The sequence below is a fragment of the Leopardus geoffroyi genome, chromosome B3, assembly GCF_018350155.1.
Source record: "Leopardus geoffroyi isolate Oge1 chromosome B3, O.geoffroyi_Oge1_pat1.0, whole genome shotgun sequence".
In the NCBI taxonomy this organism is placed as follows: Eukaryota; Metazoa; Chordata; class Mammalia; order Carnivora; family Felidae; genus Leopardus; species Leopardus geoffroyi.
In genome coordinates, this window is record NC_059337.1 from 75,300,732 (window position 1) to 75,320,764 (window position 20,033).

The 20,033-nt window shown below is 41.4% G+C and overlaps 1 protein-coding gene across 3 annotated transcripts in view; it reads right to left on the minus strand.

The window, feature by feature from the left end:
* Positions 1 to 20,033, minus strand: part of STXBP6 (syntaxin binding protein 6) — a 254,021-nt gene that overhangs the window by 173,667 nt on the left and 60,321 nt on the right. For all 3 annotated transcript variants that reach the window (XM_045450578.1, XM_045450580.1, XM_045450579.1), the window contains exon 2: positions 192 to 380. In XM_045450578.1, the coding sequence (XP_045306534.1) occupies positions 192 to 345 (154 nt within the window). In that variant the 5' untranslated portion in view covers positions 346 to 380. The remainder of the gene's footprint in view (positions 1 to 191; positions 381 to 20,033) is intronic.

The following is a 20,033-nucleotide window of genomic DNA, read 5'->3' on the forward strand; positions in this document are numbered from 1 at the left end:
ACACCAAGCAACATCAAAAACAGAGGTTCCACTAGGGAAAAAGGACCAGAGGGGACATCAAGAGAAACAGGAAACATGACTGGAAGAGCAGATGTGTGCAAAAGCTGGGTATACCTAGCTCTTGGATACCTTAGAATTAACTGCTTTAAAATGAAGCTGTTTAAATGTTCTTAAGGTCTGTTTTTCATTACCTGACAGGCAGATATATGTTAAATATTCGCCTTGACCCCCAGTTGCCAAGAAAGGAATCTTTTTCTTTGTCCTCCTCTTGACTTGGACAGCTCCCAGCATCCTTTCATCAAGAGGTGCAAAAATTTCCTTGCTGATGGCAGACTTGGCACTCATTGCGGAACAGTCGAGGAGGGAGCACAGCGAGTTTTCTAAAGAAGAAAAAGAAGAAGGCAAGTTGAAATGACAATATTCTAGGGCTCCTGTGACAGCGAGCAGCAAGTTGATTCGTAGGTGATGTAATTTTCGGTTTGTAGTTTAAACTCTCGCTTGCTTGAAACGCACTGCAGAATCATTAAAAGCAAGGTCTGCACATTTGTATTACCTGAGAAAAACACAAACAAAAGGGAATCCTGAGGTACTCGCTGAAAATGTCAAATACGATGTGAGACGGACAGCACGGAACGTGCTGGAACGTATCTGGAAAGTGTGTCAACCTCCACCCCAACTGCATCTAATGGTAACTGGAGGGCGGTACGCACCCCCATTCCTATTTTGTAAGAAACATGGTTTCACATTTCCAGTTGAGAAGTCTTTCCACTGTCCAACAATCCTTAATCAAGAAGTTCTTTAATGCTGCCTCAAAATCTCCTTTAACTCTAATGTAAATCCATTTCCCTAATTCTATTCACAGTGGAAATAATTATATCATCTTCTACATAATAACCATACATGCTATGGAAGACCATTAATTTAATCACCCGTTAGGCTGCTTTGGATCACGCTAAATAATTAATCCTTATTTATTAGCCTCTTTTAGTGGGTCCTATTTTCCAGCACTCCTCTGCATAGAGTTGCCATGCTCTGGACCCTTGACAAATTCTCCACATTTTTCTCCAGCCAGAGTGGACAGAAAATTCTATTAAAAAAAAAAAAAATGTCTGACTAATGCCAAGTACTTTGGAAATGTTACCCGGCAGTGCCCACATGTTATGCTCCTGTGGGTAACTGGCAGTGTGTGCCCAATAATTAAGAAGATAAAGCAGTATGTTGCTGACTCATACAATGAGTCCCTCCTCTCCCTGCCACCAAACTCACATATATACAGCCCCATGTTATATTTAGTTTTCCAGAAGTTATACCTCCTTAATGGTCTTAATTCTGCTTATTTGTGTCCATTATATTCAAGGTCATTCTGAATTTTAACCCTTTTATCCAAAAACCTCAACAGCAACTTGATGAGACATTTTCTATGCCATCATCCTAGTTACAGTCTGTGTCTTAATCACTAAGCAAAATTTGTTTAACCAGCAAATCAGAACTAAAGGTGCAGACGGGGCCTGTGGGGTGGTCACTTGGGTTATATATAGAGAGTATTCAGAGAGAGCACAAATGGGTCAACAGCACAGCCAAATATGGTAACAGCAGCTCAAAGAGTTGGTCAGCCTGCTGTAAAATTGAGCCGGTTGGTGAATAAACACTACGTGCCATCTCTAGGCTCAGTATTAGGGACACAAGAAATGTTTAAGACGTGGTCCCTGTTCTCCAGGAGTTGACTGCTGACTACATCAAAGGTTTTGCTTTGTGAGGGAAAACCATAGGATCACTCTTCCCAATGCAAGATTCACAAATGCTACCAACATAGCTACCCATCAGCAACTCTGTTGTAGAAAAGAGATATATTTAAAGAGAGCATTCCTCTGGTTAAGAAAAAAAAAAAAATCTCCTACTTTCAATTTTGTAACAGAACAGGTTTTCTTAGTGGCACCAAGAGTAAAGAATACAAAGTGTTGTTTTTTATTATATCCATCTATGTCTCCACTACATATTATACTGATCTATACCCAGATCCGTTTGTGCTCTGGTCATGACATTTTCTCATTGCCACCAGGTTCCTCACACTGGCTGAGAACATAATGACAACAGTGTAGGGGGCCTGGTTTTCAATGTGCTGACCACTGACTGATAGCCTGCAATTTCCCAGAAGTTAGCAAACACAACGTCCCCCCGACACCCCCATGATTTTACCCTGTGACTTTCCCAGGCAGCGTGTTATCATTTACAGGGACATTTTTAAAGTGAGCGAGAAAAAAGCCTCTCGCTTCTCACCCTTTGGGAACAAGTGAGAAAGCGAGCCAGTGGGAGCGCAACAGCTTCCAACCTTCTAGAAGCAATGCCGAAAGCATGTCATATCCCCAAACTCACCAGGCATTCTCTGACCAGTGCCTTCCCAACTGTGCTATGGCTTTTGCTTTCCTATTTTGGATTCACATTTTTCTAAAACTGTGGTTAAAAGAAATAAAAAGCTATCATTTTATTGTGTAAAATCTGCCAGAAAAAAAAAAAAAAAGGAATATGCCTGTTTTACCAAACTCTTAGAAAATTCTGTTCTTCTTTTGAGAAACTGGTAAGACATGGAAATGACCTTTTACTGTGTTGTTGTTGTTTTTTTTATACTGATATTCAGTAGCCAAGAACAATAACAAACAAAACATGACAAAAACCAGGAAACATAAAACCAGGAACTTCACTGAGCACAAGTTTTAGAATCAAAACAAACCTGGGTTCAAATTCCAGCTCCAACACTGAAGACCTATATGTGACTGGATAAATCTCTTAAAATTCCAGACCCTCAGCTCACTAACTACAACTTAGATCTTCCCCCACCTCATGGAACTGTTGAAAGAATTAAATGAAACAATGCATGCAAATCACTTATTCTAGGGTCTGAATCATAATAAACTCTTAGAAAGTTTTAGTTAATTCTGCTACAGCATGAAAAATAAAAGGCCCTCTGAACATGTAGAAGCTGAGCAAATGTAGCCATCCATACAGAAGGGATTTGTAAAAGAGAAACTCAACTTTACCACGGCTTTTTTCCTCATTCATGATCTGAAACTCTCTAAATATGGATACACGGTCTATTTTACGAAAGGCTCTGTATTGTTACAAGGATGATGAATTTATAGGCTTCGCCCTCAGGAAACTCACCAGTAGGAGATTATTGGATGCATTTTGTGGGATGTGTATGCCATGGCAGGCATGTGTGCATGTTTTTTATTGTTTTAACAAATGAAAAAAAATTTTTTTTTATTTTAGAGAAAGAGAGAGTGAGTGAGCAGGGGAGAGGGGCAGAGGGAGAGAAAGTGAGAGAATCCCAAACAGGCTCCATGCTCAGTGCAGAGCCTGACATGGGGCTCGATCCCATGACTATGAGATCATGACCTGAGCCAAAATTAAGAGTTGGAGGCTCACCCGACTGAGCCACCTGTGTGGCTCATGCGTGCATGTTTTTTAACACCATCCTGGGAATGGGAAGGTACAGTGGATCAGAAAGGAAAGAATCAGAAAGGGAAAAGGGTACTTGTGCAGTTTCGTGGCAAGAATCTATAAGAGTGTCTCCCAACCTGAGGACACATCTGAATTCAGCATAAAAAGCTTTTAAAAAATGCAGACTCTTGGTCCCCTCCTTTACACCCACCAAATTAGAATCTTGGCATTTGTATTTTAAACAATTCTCTAACTGGTTCTCATGCAGCCATCCTGATGCCTAATTTAAAAATCAACAGCCTAACAAGGAAGTATGGAGTGGAAAGAAATGTATTCTTCGGAAAGAATACAGGAAGCCATGTAACAGGATTTTCTCTCTCGATTCAAGCAAGCAGCTTTATCAAGTCTTACATCTTGTTGGTAAATCAATGTCCAGCCCAAGACTGGGACCCCACTGTAAGAAAACAAGACGAATACAACACCAATGACCGCAGGTATTCTAGTCCACATCATAATGAATGTAGCAGGACATGCCGCCACAAAATAGGCAACTTCAATATTTTGATTATTTGGGGCAGAAGGCATCTGAAAAGCAGCAAATGAAGGAGAGGCTTTGTCTGAACTCCCCTGATCTGCTAAAGACAGATCCTCCAAAAGGAACTCAATAAATCCCCTCTCCCAGAGTTTCATCAACCAGAGAAGATGGGCTCTTGTCACAGGAGAGACTAGGAGAGGGCACCATATTCAGGACAGACTTTTTCACAAACTCTCATATTTTCCATCTGTTCATCTAAGGGTGCACTCAATCTCTCCTAAAAATCATTTCCTCTCCCCTTAGAGGCCTACCTCCTCTTTGCCTGTGGAGACAGTATTTAATCCTGAATTCTAAGGATTTAGAATACTAAGGATTTTCAGTTACTCATTCTTCCCTGGGTATCTCCCATGTATCCATGAGGCATGTGTGCTGATAGACTTCTGTTTTTCTCTTATTAATCTGTCTTTTATTATAGCAGTCTCAGCTCAGAACTCAAGGGGGAAGCAAAATTATTTCTCCTCCCCTACAATCCCATGGAAGTTTTTTTTTTCTCTTCCGGGTCCACAGCTTCTATAAGCTATAATTACAAAGCTTTTCCATCCAAGAAACCAACCTACAATATGATTTGCAAGTCAAAGGAGCTGGCTGCCTTAAGTGGTAATTGTAGAAACTAATCTCAGTTAGTTTAATCCTTCCCAGGGTTTTTTAATTTATCTTCTTGCTGTAAACCACCTAATCCATATCCACTTGCCTTAGTACATGGCTGCTGTGGGGAGGTAGCCCTCCACTCCCACAAGTAACCAGGAAATGAGATTAACCTTCAGAGAAGGAGCTGTAAACTCCTATGACCTCAGAGCTGAGCAGCTGACGTACACGAGTAAAGGGTACACAGGGCAGATGTTTCTCACTCCAACATTAATGTCTTTGGTTTCCAGGAATGGAACGGATACATGTCCTCTGTGGTCAGGAGATAAGGAAGAGTGGTAGGGACTCCAGCAAGTTAAAACTGCAGATGCCCTTAGCCACAGTTTCCCTTTGCAGCTATCATGCAGACAGGGGGTATAGCCTACAGGCTTCAAGTATTTCTCACCTGAGAACCAAGAGCTCCTTTGGTGAGATACAGTGATCTATTTAGCTTAATATTATCAAGGTAAACAGATTTGTCTAACTTCAGGAACTTCCCTGTTTGGATCTCATGTTTATTTTTTATTTTATTTAAAAAAATTATTTGTGTGAGAGAGGCGGGGGGGAGGGGAGAGAGAGAGAGAGAGAGAGAGAGAGAGAGAGAGAGAGAGAGAAAGAATATGAATGGAACTTAAGCAGGCTCCATGCTCAGCACACAGCCCAACACGGGGCTCGATCCCACGACTCTGGAATGACCTGAGCTGAAATCAGGAGTCAGATGCTCCTCAACCGACTGAGCCACCCATACTCCCCTAGGCCTCATGTTTAGCATGCAATCTTCTGATCCTATTTTGGCACTAGCTGTGCCAATACAAGTATTCTGGACTCCACGGTAGTATATTCCCATCGGCAGTGAATAACCAGAATCCCTGGTTTTAGACACCACTGTCTTTAACCAGTTAATATAACCTGACCCTGAGGCAGATGCACTCATAACAAGCTGATATCAAGTTTCAAAATTCTCCAAGTAAAGAGTGAAAGTGATGTCACCCTGGAAGAGTTTTGGGGAGAATCGGCTGGTCTTTACTAGTGCATGTGAACTCTGGTGAGGTGACCTCCAATGACCTAGAAATAAGAGAAGTAAGGTTACTCTCTAAGGACTTCTATCATTACCACTTTGTGTTTGAAATTCTACAAATGCAACTTTAATTTGCGGACACTAATCATGCATCCAGCTTCCACCGCCTTCCTGGCTTTAAATCCATTTATCTAGCTGCCATCTGAGCACTTCCACCGAGAGTTAACCTAGACTCTGCCTCTTCCTTCACCCCTCCAAACACCACCCTCTACCCCGTAAGTCCTGTGGATTTGATGTAACCTTACTGGATTCCATCAGAATCCCTCTCATTCTTGCATCTTCTGCCTTGTTAGGATTCTCATCATCTCTAGCATGAATGATTCTGATGCCTCCTAAAAGGGCCCCAGTACCGATCCCATCTGGTTCACAATTGTCCGTCGATGTTGCCCAATGTAATATTCTAAAGGATAAATAAAACTCCAGCTTAACTGTATTTGCTTCTTCTCCAAGCCTCAGGTCTTGACAGGAAAACACAATTACCTTGACAAGAAATGGGTCAACGTTATAAATATTGACACCAAAGTAGAGAAATGTTAAATTGCTTCCTGTCATCTCCACAGTATATAAACACTAAATGTTACACATCAGAGGTTATCGAGCAATCACTAAACCTAAAAATAATGTAAAAATGTTCATTTTGCTCCAAAATCCAAGAACTTCACCTGGTAGTTAGAAAACACGCAATGTGTTACGTGGTGAAAAGTCTATTTTTTAATGGTTTCACATATTAAGCACAATGAGATAACTGGAGGTCAAATTACCTTTATAAAAGTTTACTCAAGTAAGAGTTACTGATACCAAATATACAAAATTTCTACGTAGACTTCACTCCTTGATAAGATAGTTCTCAAGATGAAAATTTCAGTCACTTTATGGCATGCAAGCATGTAGAAAATTTAAATAAATCAGATAAAAATCTCAGTCCACCAGCCAATTTTTCCATGTAGTTCAATTACTACTTTAAACTAAAAATTTGCATTAGTGGGATCTAAAGAGGGAGTCTGATATACTACTAGAATAGACAGGTACTTTTAATCTGGTGGTAACATTCAAAGTGGGAAACTGAAATCACTGTTAAGTCCATTGTTCTTCATGGCAGACACAAGGGCTGTGGAATGGGCTGCGTGTTGTGAAACCAGGTGGGAATGGTGGACCAAGAACTCGTATTTAAGACTTCACAGGGCTTGCAAAGATCAGAACTAAATCAGTAAGTCATATCCCAAAACAATCGACCAATCAACCAGACAAAAAAACAAAAACAAAAAACAAAACAACAAACAAAAGAAACCCTCTAAAAAGTATCCTTGAGGGACCAGAAACTTCTAAACAGGAAAATAAAAATTATATGAATAAAAGCTAAAAATATTCTCTTTCCATTTGAAAAATACTTGTAGACAGACATAGAAATACCATAAAGGACAAATTCCAAACAAGGACTGTACATCAGCATCAAATGAGGTACCTAGGACCTGTTCACAGAGGCGATCTAAAGGGCAAGGACCTGGACTTGTTTTCTTGATAATCTCCTCGTTTATTCTGCTATACAACCAGGTCAGTACCACTGTCTTTGGGGTTTTCCCTCTGCATTTAATGAAATATTTATAAAATAAGACTCTATAAACATTTTTTGAGAGTATAAGGCAGATACTCTGTAGAGCCCTAGTAATGAGTCACTGAGGTTTGCATAGCACTGCATGATTTACAAAAAACACTCCCATGCTCAATTCCAAGCATGGAATCAAGATAGCCGCTAAATGTATCTCCCAAAGTTTGCTTTAAGATTATAAATCAGGCTTTTTAGGTATGTGTTTTTATGAATGGTAAACCATGCCATTTTTAATCCACCTCGATTGGTCCAGGGATTAAGAAGAAATTATAATTTCACTCACAGAAATTAATATTTGAGTTAGAACTCCTTGAACCAGAAATTCTACCACAATGGAAGAAAACGATGTGAGCTTGTGTGCCTGTATGTATTATAAATGCATGCTTACTTCAGATTCGTTTTTAAGAGACAAACATTAGAAACAATCTCAATATCTATCAATAGCCAATCTTCATTGGTTAAATACAGTATAGCGCATCATCCAAGAGAATATCACATAGTCTTTAAAATTAATGGCACAGAGCTACAGATACTGATGTGGAAAATGATCATAACACAATAGAGTGAAAACAAGGAAGTGAACAAAACAGAAAATGAGCTCATGAATTATATGTGTGTATTTATATGTATAAAAAAATGTATTAAAAAAAGTTTGCCTAAATGTTAACATAAATATCTCTGGATTTTGAAGCCAGAAAATTGGTCAGAAATCAATTCTGCGGGGCAGTATTCTTATTCTTCTATGACCTGACTACAGTGTTCCTCTAAACATTTTGTTTTTGAGGTGCACTGTTTCTCCTCGAACTGGAAGACATATCAAAATATATTTTATTGAGATCTAATTATTGGTCTGCCTCTTTTCAGCTCCAGTCCAGACATGGTGCTGGGAATCCCAAAGGTGAAACTCGATAAATTCCCACTTTCAAAAAGCCGTGAGAAAAAGGAGCAAATGCTATTAACAATGACAAGGCCCGGAAGCCATTTCTGTGAGAAGAAAATGGCCCCTTCTCCTCCGAGCAAACGCAGCTCCATGCCAGTGCCCGTGGCCTGGTGAATGCAACACGAGCCACACGTCAGCTTGCACTTGCTCCCTTACACACACACCTTTGGAGCAGTGCAAAAACAGCACAACCATACACAGTCCCCCTGGTCATGGCTTACTTACACTTTTTAAGTATATGAAACTCTAAAAAAAAAAAAAAAAAAACCAAACAAACCCTAAAATATAGTTTAACTCTTCAAGGAAAGGGAAGAGGGAGTTTTTCCCCACCATCAGGCTACCAAATACTATGAGACTTGGTTGGCTTTCTTTTCCTGTATATACTACCCCTCCCTGTGTAGGAGACGTCATGTTCACAGGATCCTCCAAAGCCAGTGACTCACGTCTACTGCAGTTATAAATCTAGACTATTTTCATCTCCTCTTTCCGTGTTTATATGTTCAGTAAGCACATTATTCTTGTTGGTTTAATATCCAAAGAACAAACCCTGTTCTACACCCAGACCCCAAGACCTGTGTTTACACAAGTTTATTTATATTGTGGGTGGACTTGTTAACCTTATTGTCAATCATATATCCCAAAACTTTAACAAATAATACAACAAAGCCAAAAAAACCTATCACCACCACCACCACCACCAACAACAACAAAAAAGCTGCCAGAAATAAGCCACATTCACAAGTTTAAATTCCAACGACTAGTTAAGTTGGTTCTTCAGTGCCCATGTACCGACTCCACAGTAATGGGCAGAAATAAACCACTAGGAAGGGCAGGCTGGGGTGTACTCCTTGGATTATGACAGGATTATCAACCCAAAATGCGAGCAGGCCTTAAAAATGAATTTAATCATATCAAAGAAAGAACAAAGGGTTGTGAGAGAAAGAGAATTGAAAGGAGCTTAAATTGTTGGCACGTCTCAATCTCTGAGCATTCATGTCACTGTGGTGTCCAACAGCTAGTTGGCAAAGCAAGAAAACAATATATTGGCCTAGGGAGCATTGTTTATAGCAGACAACACTGGCAATTGACAAATCTATTCCAACCGAATAGGGACAAAGCCACATGAGGATAGACAATGTGAAAATAAACAGTTTAATTATGTGCTATGTTCTGCACTGCTTGCTAAATTAGTATGTTTCTTTTACTTGCACTGACGATAGAAAAGTGAGGCAAACACTAAACCCATACGTGAAACAAAGTGGAAGATGCTGAAAAGGAGACGGCAGGCGCCAGAGTTGCTTGTGCTATCCCCCCACTTCAGCAAACCAAGACTTAATACCTAATCTAACTGCTGTCTCAACCCCCCAGAAGCTTAACGTTAACTGGTCAACATGGAATTGCCTGGTCAGCACTCCATAGGATCCTTCCAATACCATTAGAAGGACAATCTGCCTGAAACAACACTTCATTATTTGCTAATAATTTTCTCTCATAGCCCTTTATCTGCCCTTAAAAGCCTTTTCTCTTAGCTTGGTGAAGCTACTTCCTATTGTTAGATGAGACTGCTGCCCAGCTCATAATCATTGAAAAAAGCCAATTGGATCTTTCAATTCACTCAGCTGAAATTCTGTCATTTAACCATGACTTAGGTAGTAGTTTCTCCTCTTAAAGGAGGGGTGTGATTCACAGAAGTTTATACAGAAGTTATGGATTAAGAAAAAAAAGACCAAACATATCAACCATTAAAAACAAACCAATGAGTAAGTTCTCCAGCAAACATAGGATGAAACTTTTATTAAAATCAGGTATTTGTTGACTTAAATCTTAGGTAAGTTATAAATTGTCTTGGTTCAGCTATTTCTATTTTATGTTGTTATTTATTATTATTTTTTTAATGTTTACTTTTTTGAGAGAGAGAGAGCACGAGCAGAGGAGAGACAGAGAGGGAGACATAGAATCCGAAGCAGACTCCAGGCTCCAAGCTATCAGCATGGAGCCCGATGCAGGGCTCGAACCCACAAACTGCAAGATCATGACCTGAGCCCAATCAGGCGCTTAACCAACTGAGCCACCCAGGCGCCCCTCAGCTACTTCTATTTTAGAACAGATGTGGAATATGACCCCAAAAAGATAATAAGCCTTTTCAAAAGGCTTTTGTACGTGTATGAAACCTATAAAAACCTAAAATATAGCTGAAACAAGTTTACATATTTTCTTTTTTTTAATTTTTTTTTCTCAACATTTATTTATTTTTGGGACAGAGAGAGACAGAGCATGAACGGGGGAGGGGCAGAGAGAGAGGGAGACACAGAATCGGAAACAGGCTCCAGGCTCTGAGCCATCAGCCCAGAGCCTGACGCGGGGCTCAAACTCACGGACCGCGAGATTGTGACCTGGCTGAAGTCGGACGCTTAACCGACTGCGCCACCCAGGCGCCCCAAGTTTACATATTTTCTAAAAATCAGAGGAAAGCTTCTCAAAATAATCTCTAAATCTAACATCAATTCTAAAATTCTACTTGAATCTCTGATTTGAAGAATATCATCACTTTACAATTTCTTGAGAGAATGTCAACAATTTCTGTAATTGGTATTTTATCAGAGTTACACCCTGACATGAAGTCCTTCACAGTAACGGGGGACACGGGAGAAATGTGGCATGTCATGTACCCATTTTATACATATTTATCATGTCAATTCAAAAGGTAAGGCACTTTGTCCTTTGATGTCTCAAGGATCTGGCCAAGGAATGTGATTTTAACTTTAACCGGTCTCCCTGATGGTCAACTTCATGATTGTGCACCTGTGTGGTACGATCTGATCGGTGCCAGAAACATTCCCACTGCGCCTCCAAAAGCTTTCCCCATCAGCTATCTCAAATTCTGACGTGAGATGTATACATTTACATGTGGGACTTTGGTATTTGCAAATCCTCATTAATGCGTTTGTAGTGGGGGCAGAGGGCAAGATTCCATTTTACAAAAGAGGAAAACTAAGGCTCAGAGTAGTTACATAAGTGGCTCTAATTCATACAGCTTTAAAAGGGCAGAGCAGGGATTTGAACCTAGGAAGCGTGATTCCAGCGGTCTGCTCTTCCTCACTATCTCACTGAAGAAATGAGAAAGGTCAGGATAGGTGAGGTAGACAGAAATGCATTCTAGGTAAGTCAAGACCAATTCATCTCCTTCACAGTTTTCCTTCTGATCAGCCTTGCTTTCTGGTGGGACAAAATACTGTTATCATCTCTGCCCAGCAGCTACAAAGATAATGCATCAGGCTGTAGTTTGAAGTCATTCTTTCTGGATATCTGTTCATCTCGGTTATGCATGTCATGCTGTGTAGTTGGCAAAGAGGATCACGTAGTCTAGTCAGAATAGAGCTTGTTTTGATTCCACAGATAAAAAGTGGGGAGTTGGTAACACAGCAGCAGAGAGTCTATAATAGGTCTGTCTCCGTAAACAGGACAATGCCCACCCAAAGTCTCATCGCTGCTCAGGACCCTCCTTTGGAGACCAGCGGTTTACAACAGGAGCCCTCTCCTGGGAGGGTCTTGGATGGCTGCCATAAGGCAGTTTTATGAACCTTGTAGGCTATTATCCAAACGGGAAAAGGTTTAAATATGAAAGGCACACATATCAAAGGTTTCTGCTGGTTCTCAAGGGAAACTTCTCTTTCCACTTCCTTTTGCTGTATTACCCGCCTCTGGCATTTCAGAAACACAACGTGGACCCTCCTTGTTGCCTCCTCCCTCAGACTCTCTCTGTGCCTTCTGTCTTTTGTTGCTACTGCTTCAAGAAACCCTATTTGCTTCCCTGGTGGCAATGCCATGGGCTTCACAAAAGTAAAAGGCCAACCAGGGCAATTCCATTCAATTGACTTAATGAGAAGGATCTCCAGATGAGCCAACTGACAACCATTCCCTGACACCTTTTTGGGGGGCTCTACCCACCAGCAGCTTATACGTCAGCTGAAAGGCATGGAGAAGTTAGTATGCTGGCATTCTTAGGCTTAAAAAATTTTCATAGCTGGAAATGACCTTCGTGCTGCTAGCACAACAATTCTCTCTCTTAAATCGTAAGAAAGCTGAAATCCGGAGGGAAATTCCCAAATCATGTAAGTAGAGTAGCAAGGCCATGACTAGGGCTAGCCACTGCTCTCTGCTTGGCTGCAATGCTCCTTCAAGTCGAGTTACTAGAGCCGTCCCAAGTTTGTGGAAGGTGTGAGCACATGGTATGCCAGAAGGGAGGTGAAAAGAGAGAGAAAAACCTCATTTCTCGCAGGGAGGACTCTTCTCAGATTCATTCTTTTTCTTATGAATTGGCATGAAATTAAGTATTGGACTAGAATACTTCTAGCCCATTGATTTCAAAACCTCAACTTTTGGCTATCACCTTTTTATTCTCTTGACTTTTCACAGTTTGTGCTTTCTCATTTGGCTGTCAAGGCCAAAAGCAATGATGGCCTGCCCAAGTGGAACAGCCTGAGACAGTCCAAGAAGCGCAGAATAGTTTTGGCCAAGTCCCAAGCTACAGGGAGGGCTCTGTGCTGACCCCAACTAACAGGAGCTCCTCCTACAGTCTCAGTGCTCTGAGCCCTTGGAAGGAGAACACGCCTTGGGCAAAGTCACATGACCATCATCTGCCTGGGAATTAATGCTCTGGTACTGGTGGTCTCCTGAAAGTGCAGGCTAACCATGCCAAGAGCCTGGTTCAACTGTTGTAAGGGTTCCCAGACCCTGGGAAACAACAGGATAGGAAAATAGGAATCTGTCAAGCCCAGTTCTGGTCTTTCGAACTGCACCCTTCAGCCTCAGTACAAAAACACCACCAGGTGCCTGCAATCTGTAATCAGTGCTCTATTAAAATGCTCTCAGAAATGCCAGAATTATCCTGATTCCCACATGCAGCTGCACAAGGTCCTACTGGGTAACTGAAGAGTCTTTACAGGTTCACTTGAGACTCCCTAGGAGCAAGAAAATAGAATGCCTTGGTTAGGCTCCAGCACCCAATCACGGTTCAAGCTCACTTGAGAGGAATGGGTAGGTAGGCAGGCATCCTGCTCTATATATTGGGATGCCACAGAATAGCCTGTAAATCCAGGTCAGGCTCAAGGTCCATATGTAAATGCAGGCTCTGCCCCAGTCAATCAGCTCTTCTGTCATTCAGTGTCAACCCTTTTTTTAATCAACATTCCAAAAAATAACTCCAAAAAATAACTAACTTCTGACCTAACTAGCTGTGTGATGTTTGATAGGGAAGAAAAATCTATCAGTTGAACACTACTCTAATACTAACTCAGGTTAACACTAGTATGAGTTTATGGTGTTACACGATAACAAATTACAGAGATGTTCAAAACACATGTGATCCAGAATCTGGGGCCAAGGCACAATGGCCACTTCTCCCATGCTCTAATCTTCCAGACGCTGGATGGTGAAAAGAAAGCTAGATTTGTCATCGGATGATCTATGTCTGAGCTCTGCCTTTGCCTTTACTTTTTGAGTAATCCTAAATTAAATTCTGTATCTCTAAGAATCATACCTTCATTTTTAAAATGGGATATCATCAGAGAGGCTGGCTGGCTCAGTCTGTAGAACACAGGACTCTTAATTTCAGGGTCATGCGTTTGAGCCCGACTTTGGGTGTGGAGCCTACTTAAAAAATAAAATAAAATACCATAAAATGCAATAAAATAAAATGCGATAGTATCAGCCACTTCACAAGACTGTGGTGTTGGAGGAGGGGGTTAGGAAATCAGCTCTTTGGGTCAGCCTCCTCCCACCTGAGTTGTCCTGGTCCTTGAAAGGCAGACAAACATGGAAGCAAGCATGTCCTACTACATCCGCAAAAGCATGTGCACATCACAGTGCATTTTACAAAGCTTTCCTCAAATGGCATCTTCCCACCCTGTGAGGGAGGTACGGAGGTATTGCCTCTCCTTGATGGGTAAAAGGAACAAGGCTCAGAGAAGGGAACTACCTACCTTGCTGACTCTGCTGGACTTGGCCAGGAAAGAGAGGATATTTCCTCCTGTAATCTTGTCCTGTTTCCACTGGGCCCCTCTTACCATATGGAACTGCCTGCCAGCTTCAGCAGTAAAATGATGACAGAGCCAATTTATGCCTGTCCCAACGTGGATGGAGTGTTGTGACCCAAGGAAGATGAGGAATTGTATAGATATTAAAAAAAAAAAAAAGGCAAGAGCAAGAAAAGAAAAAGACACAGAAAAGAAAAAAGAGAAAAGAAAAGAAAAGAAAAGAAAAGAAGAGAAAAGAAAAGAAGACACAAAGAACAGAGCCAGGATAAGACACAGGCTCTCTCACTCAATATTCAGCACTGTCCCAGACAAAGAGGGGAATGCGACCTACGCAATCCTTCCCCTCATGCAGCTTTCATTCTAGTGTGCAAAAACAATCAACAAGTAAACAAGTCAATGCAGTAGCTGAAAAGAAATCAATTTAGACAGGTCCTGTGGGTTCAGCAATTAGGCAAAGGGATCAAGAATTGTAGTCACTATCATTCACCACTAACCATCAGGCAAGGAAATCAAATAACGTGGAGCCGACGCTCTTCAAGCCTTCTAAGAGGAGGTTTGTTTGGCTTTGATGATTATTTCTGTTCTGGCACATATTGTTCTGTACCATCAGAGGTGACAAAGAAATTTCATCTAGGGACAGTCCCTGTCCTTCTTCACTCAACACACATTTACTGAGTAGTTACTATGACCTGAGCTCTGCGCAAGAGATGGAGATTACAGGTGAATTAAAAATATTCAAGGGAAAAAAAGGTCTAGTCAAGAAGAAAGACAAGGAAAAGAGACAACCGCCACACTAAATGAGGAATGGAAAACTTCGGCTCCACAGCAGCAGAAGAGGCAGGTATTTTAATCCTTCAGAGGCTGGTGATCAGGAGATACTTAACTCTGTTAAGCTTACCCTTGAAATGTAATTAAAGAATGTAATTAGGTCTGCCTGCACGGATTACACAGGGAGATCCAACTTCCATGGAAAGCCACAGAAGTGGCTGGCTCTGAGTGGATGACTAGAACATACGCCTCAGGTTCCGCCTCTGATCTTCACCAGGGGCACGCCCTGGACCGCCTCAGCCAGAAGAGAGACACATCCTCACCTACGGACACCTCAGGGACACATTTCTGTGCAGCCCTTACACATTTTCAGAACAGCAAGCGGAAACTCTGGGTACAAGTATGGGGAAAATGAAATGCCCCCAGAGAAGCTGCCACAGGAAAAAGGTGTCTGAGACAAATACAAACTCAACTGTCCACGGTGGGGATGGGGGGAGGGGAAGGAGCAGGAGATGAAAGAAAAACTGCTTTCTTTCAAAGTGTTCATCCCCCCACCTGTTAACGGAAGTAGGCATGGATATAGACCTGAGCACACAAGTGAGTAGTTTGTAAGAGTAAGTTTTCTTGGCCCATGCACATTTAAAAGCATATATATTTTATGTGAAACAAATTTCCAGTGTCTCTTGAAAATTGGGAGGATCTGGCAGCACCAGGCCTGCACCTGCCCCCAACAATCACCATCTCTATAATGCGTCCCCAAAGTCATCAGTCCCCACCACTCCCTATTTTTTTTTTAATTTTTTTTTTAACATTTATTTATTTTTGAGACAGAGAGAGACAGAGCATGAACGGGGGAGGGGCAGAAAGAGAGGGAGACACAGAATCTGAAGCAGGCTCCAGGCTCTGAGCCATCAGCCCAGAGCCCGACGCGGGGCTCGAACTCACGGACCGTGAGATTGTGACCTGAGCTGAAGTCGGACACTTAACCGACTGAGCCACCCAGGTGCCCCTTTATTTTTTTGTCCAAACTGAGACTTAATAATGTCAACTGACCATCATCCAAAATGCCCTTGCTTTTTGTTGACTCGGGCTTGTTCTCTAATTTATTCCTCTCTGGTTATTGACTCCAAAGAATCTGGTATGGATACTAAATTATTTAGCATGACTGGGAAAGTTGTAAAAACTGTGTAAGGAAGGACGAGCACAGTTAAAAAAAAAAAAAAAGGTACTGCCCTATGGGAGAACGAAGCAGAGATAAAGAAATCATCACACGAATTTTAAGGAATTAAACCAAGTGGATCAAAATAGACCAAAACAAACCAAATATTCTTGTCACACAGTCATCCTGGAAGTTTTAGAAACTCTTTATATTCTCATACACACACACCCCTACCCTCACCAAGTGCCACCAAGCAGGCACTGGAGACATAAGCACGATTGTAATAAGGTGAAATGTAGAGGGTGGGGATTCTATCAGTCTTGCATACAGCCAACTGGTACAGCCTTCTGGAGGACACTTCAGTTAAACTTATCAAAAGCTCTGAAAATAGGCACAAGAGCAATTGTACTGCTAAGAACTTACCCTAAGAAGGTGGAACAAGAGTAGATATACTCTATTACAAAATTAGAGTGCTCTAAATTCTTTTATTTATTTTTTAACGTTTATTTGTTTTTGAGAGGGAGAGAGTGTGCATGAGAGTGCAAGCGGGGGAGATGCAGAGAGCGAGGGAGACACAGGATCTGAAGCAGGTTCCAGGCTCTGAGCTGTCAGAGCCCGACGTGGGGCTGGAGCTCACAAACTGCGAGATCATGACGTGAGCTGAAGTTGGGTGCTTAACCCACTAAGACACCCAGGTGCCCCTAGAGTGCTCTAAATTCTTAAAAAGGTTGAAAGGAAAAAATCCAAGAAGATTCTGGTTTGAAATGCATCCACTGACTGGATACTTCTAATCTATGTCACATCATTCAAAGAGGCATATTCATCTACTCTTTTGGTATTCTTAAAACACTAGCCTAGTAGTTTCCTTTCCTTAGCATCTTGTTTAATCTCTACACCGAACCTTCAAGAATCAGTGTTCTCCTGAAATTTGAAGGCTGAGATGTTACCTATTCATATTTTCAGCCTTTCAACAAGACATTTCATTGAGTATCTACTATGTTCCAAGTCTGTGCTAGAACTCAAGATAACCACTGCACATGGAGGTACAGCAGGGTGGGCATGGTCAGGAGGCTATGCTGGAAGGGGTTCTGACCCTGCAAGGGTGCTCTTGGTAACCACCGCTCTCTTCTGGTTCATATGGAGAGCCTAAACATAAGATCTGCATTTTGTTTTTTTCCAAGAACTTTTACATCTAATCACTCATAGCCCATGCAGATTTCTTAGATTTCTGTATTCATCTCAAAAATACTGGGGGAGCCATAATTGCATGATGCCAGAGGATCATTCCCAGGACCATCACCATCTCTTTTACTCGCTATATGAAAATACCTAACTAGAAATCATTACTTAATTAGTCCGTTAACTCCGTATGTGGGTCATGTGTGAGTTTTCCTGAAACACAGATATGTCCCTATGCTTCTGGATAGTTGTATCAATGTGATGGTTAATGGAATGGTTTCTCAACGGTGAGCTCAACACCCATGTAGCAAAAGCTGGGACGTACAGAAGGGAAAGAGTGCAGGGCTGGGAATCAGGAACTTCTACTAGCTAAATTAAGACTAAATAACATATGTTTAAACACACACACACACTCCAATGCCTTATTTAGTTTGAAGTTATCTGGTGCCAGTTGATGGCTGCAGCACTCCTTGATGCTTATTTACCAAATGACTATGCTGATTTCCTCTATTCTAATTCTACTCCTAATTTATCTGATAGTTCTCTACGGTATATAAATATGAAGACAGCTCACTGTACTTCCTGAGATAGAAAAAGTGCAAATGATTAAATGCAAATGCAAAAGTCATGTCAATACAGTGCAGAAAACTAAATTTTGGGTTTTTTTCCCCCTATGCAATTAACTTAGAAACCACATGGAAATTAGCCAAGAAAGAAAGCTCAGAAATAAACAAGCTTGATTACAGAATCCAAGCCCCATAGATACCTACTCCATTACAAAATTAGAGTGCTCTAAATTCTTAACAAGGGTTGAAGGGAAAAAATTCAAAAAGATTCTGGTTTGAGATGCATAACTGGGCTGATATTTCTATTCAATGTCACATCATCAAATACTGAAGAATTCATTAAAAAAAAAAAAAAAAAAACAACTAATCAAACCCCTCTCTAACCAGATTTTAACAAGGAAAGGCACAGTTAGAAAACAGCAGCTACACGCTACAGAGAACTCTAGAGTAGTTGTCTGCAGATCAGGGAACTCATTTCGTGGTAAAAGAAGTGAGGCAACAAGCCAAAGGTTTAGGAGTCAGGGATCCTCCAATAAACCTTATTTCCAAGCCTCTGGTCTAGAATGCCAGCAAGGAGGCCACCCATCACCAGATGTGGGCTCTATTTTACTAGACAGAGTGTAGGCTGAGCCAGTGACCAATGCATGATGTGTCTTTCTCATAGCTAGGTTAAGAGGTGGAAATTTCTTCTCCCCTGTTTTAAGACAGTAAGAATGTCCACCATTGAACACAGGGTATGTCAGTGTTGCATGTAATATTTGGCCTCCGGGTGCCAGTCCACGGCTAGACTAATTGTGAGAGGACTTTAATTGAAATGGACATCGCTGAGAATTGTGGATTCATGTTGGATGATGCTTTCTAAGTGGCCCCTTGACTGCTCAGTGTAGCAGCTGTGACTTTGGGATGCTTTCTGTTGGGGAAAGGGTAAGTGAATGTGTAATTCTGCCTATGAGTGGATTACATTATAAGAGAAAATCTTTGGCACTGTGTGTAGGAAACAAGTTATGGGCCAGGAGTGGAAGGAGTGTACTGAAGAAGTCACAACCCAGGATTCTTTGCTTCTCACTTTATGCTTCAGAGGGGAGCTACCCAATCTCCTGCTTTTATGAACCACATGGGTATACATCCCCCAGTGCAAGCTGAGTACAACAGGGAAGGGCCTGCGACCCAGGGAGAGTCAATCTGGTACAATATGGCTGCCTTGAAAAGATAAGCCGGGTCAGACTGTGAAAGTAAACCGAGCCAATCCCCAAACAGCAGTGGGAGCTGCTGTGTCAGTCGTGATGTAGAGAGAGGCAGAGAGGAGATGACAGATCACATAGAAGCAAAAGTTGCAGAGAAAACTGATCTATAGATTGAGGCAAGGGTGGTCAGACGTAGGGGGAGAGAGGAAAGGAAGCACCCAGAGCTGCCTGGGTTCACTGGGCATACACAACTCATACACAAGGTTATGAAAAACTCCTATTTTCCTTAAGTGAAAAGGGTTGCGGTTACCTGTTAACAACAACAACAACAACAACAAAAAACAAAACAAAAAACAAAAACAAACTTACTGAAAGCAATGAACACTGGTGAATGACTTCAAATCTGCACATAATTGTCCCACCTTCTTTATTCATATCTTAGGTCTAACACCTGTCCAAATCAGTTCACACAGGTCATTTGGAGAGCACAGTTAAATCAGTGTGAAGGTGTAATTTGTTGTTTCTGAGGGGCTCGAATAGTAAAATGAAGGCAAGTTCAGAGTTAAACAGACAACTTTCCTTGCCTGTGTTAGATGCCCAGCTCACTGAGCTTTTATCGCCCCTAAAGGCAAAACAAATCCAGTCAAAAGACATATTAATGCAAGATGACTTCTGTACTTTATGTAAGGGGAAAAATCAACCAATTCAAGGTTATGATTCCCATAAAATCAAACTACACTAAAGATGTCATCTAAAAAAAAAAAAAAGAGAAAGAAAAAGAATGCCTAGAAGACAAACTTTGGTAACAGACAAGTACATCTCTCGGAACCGCCTTTTCTCCATGACTGTACAGCCTCGAGC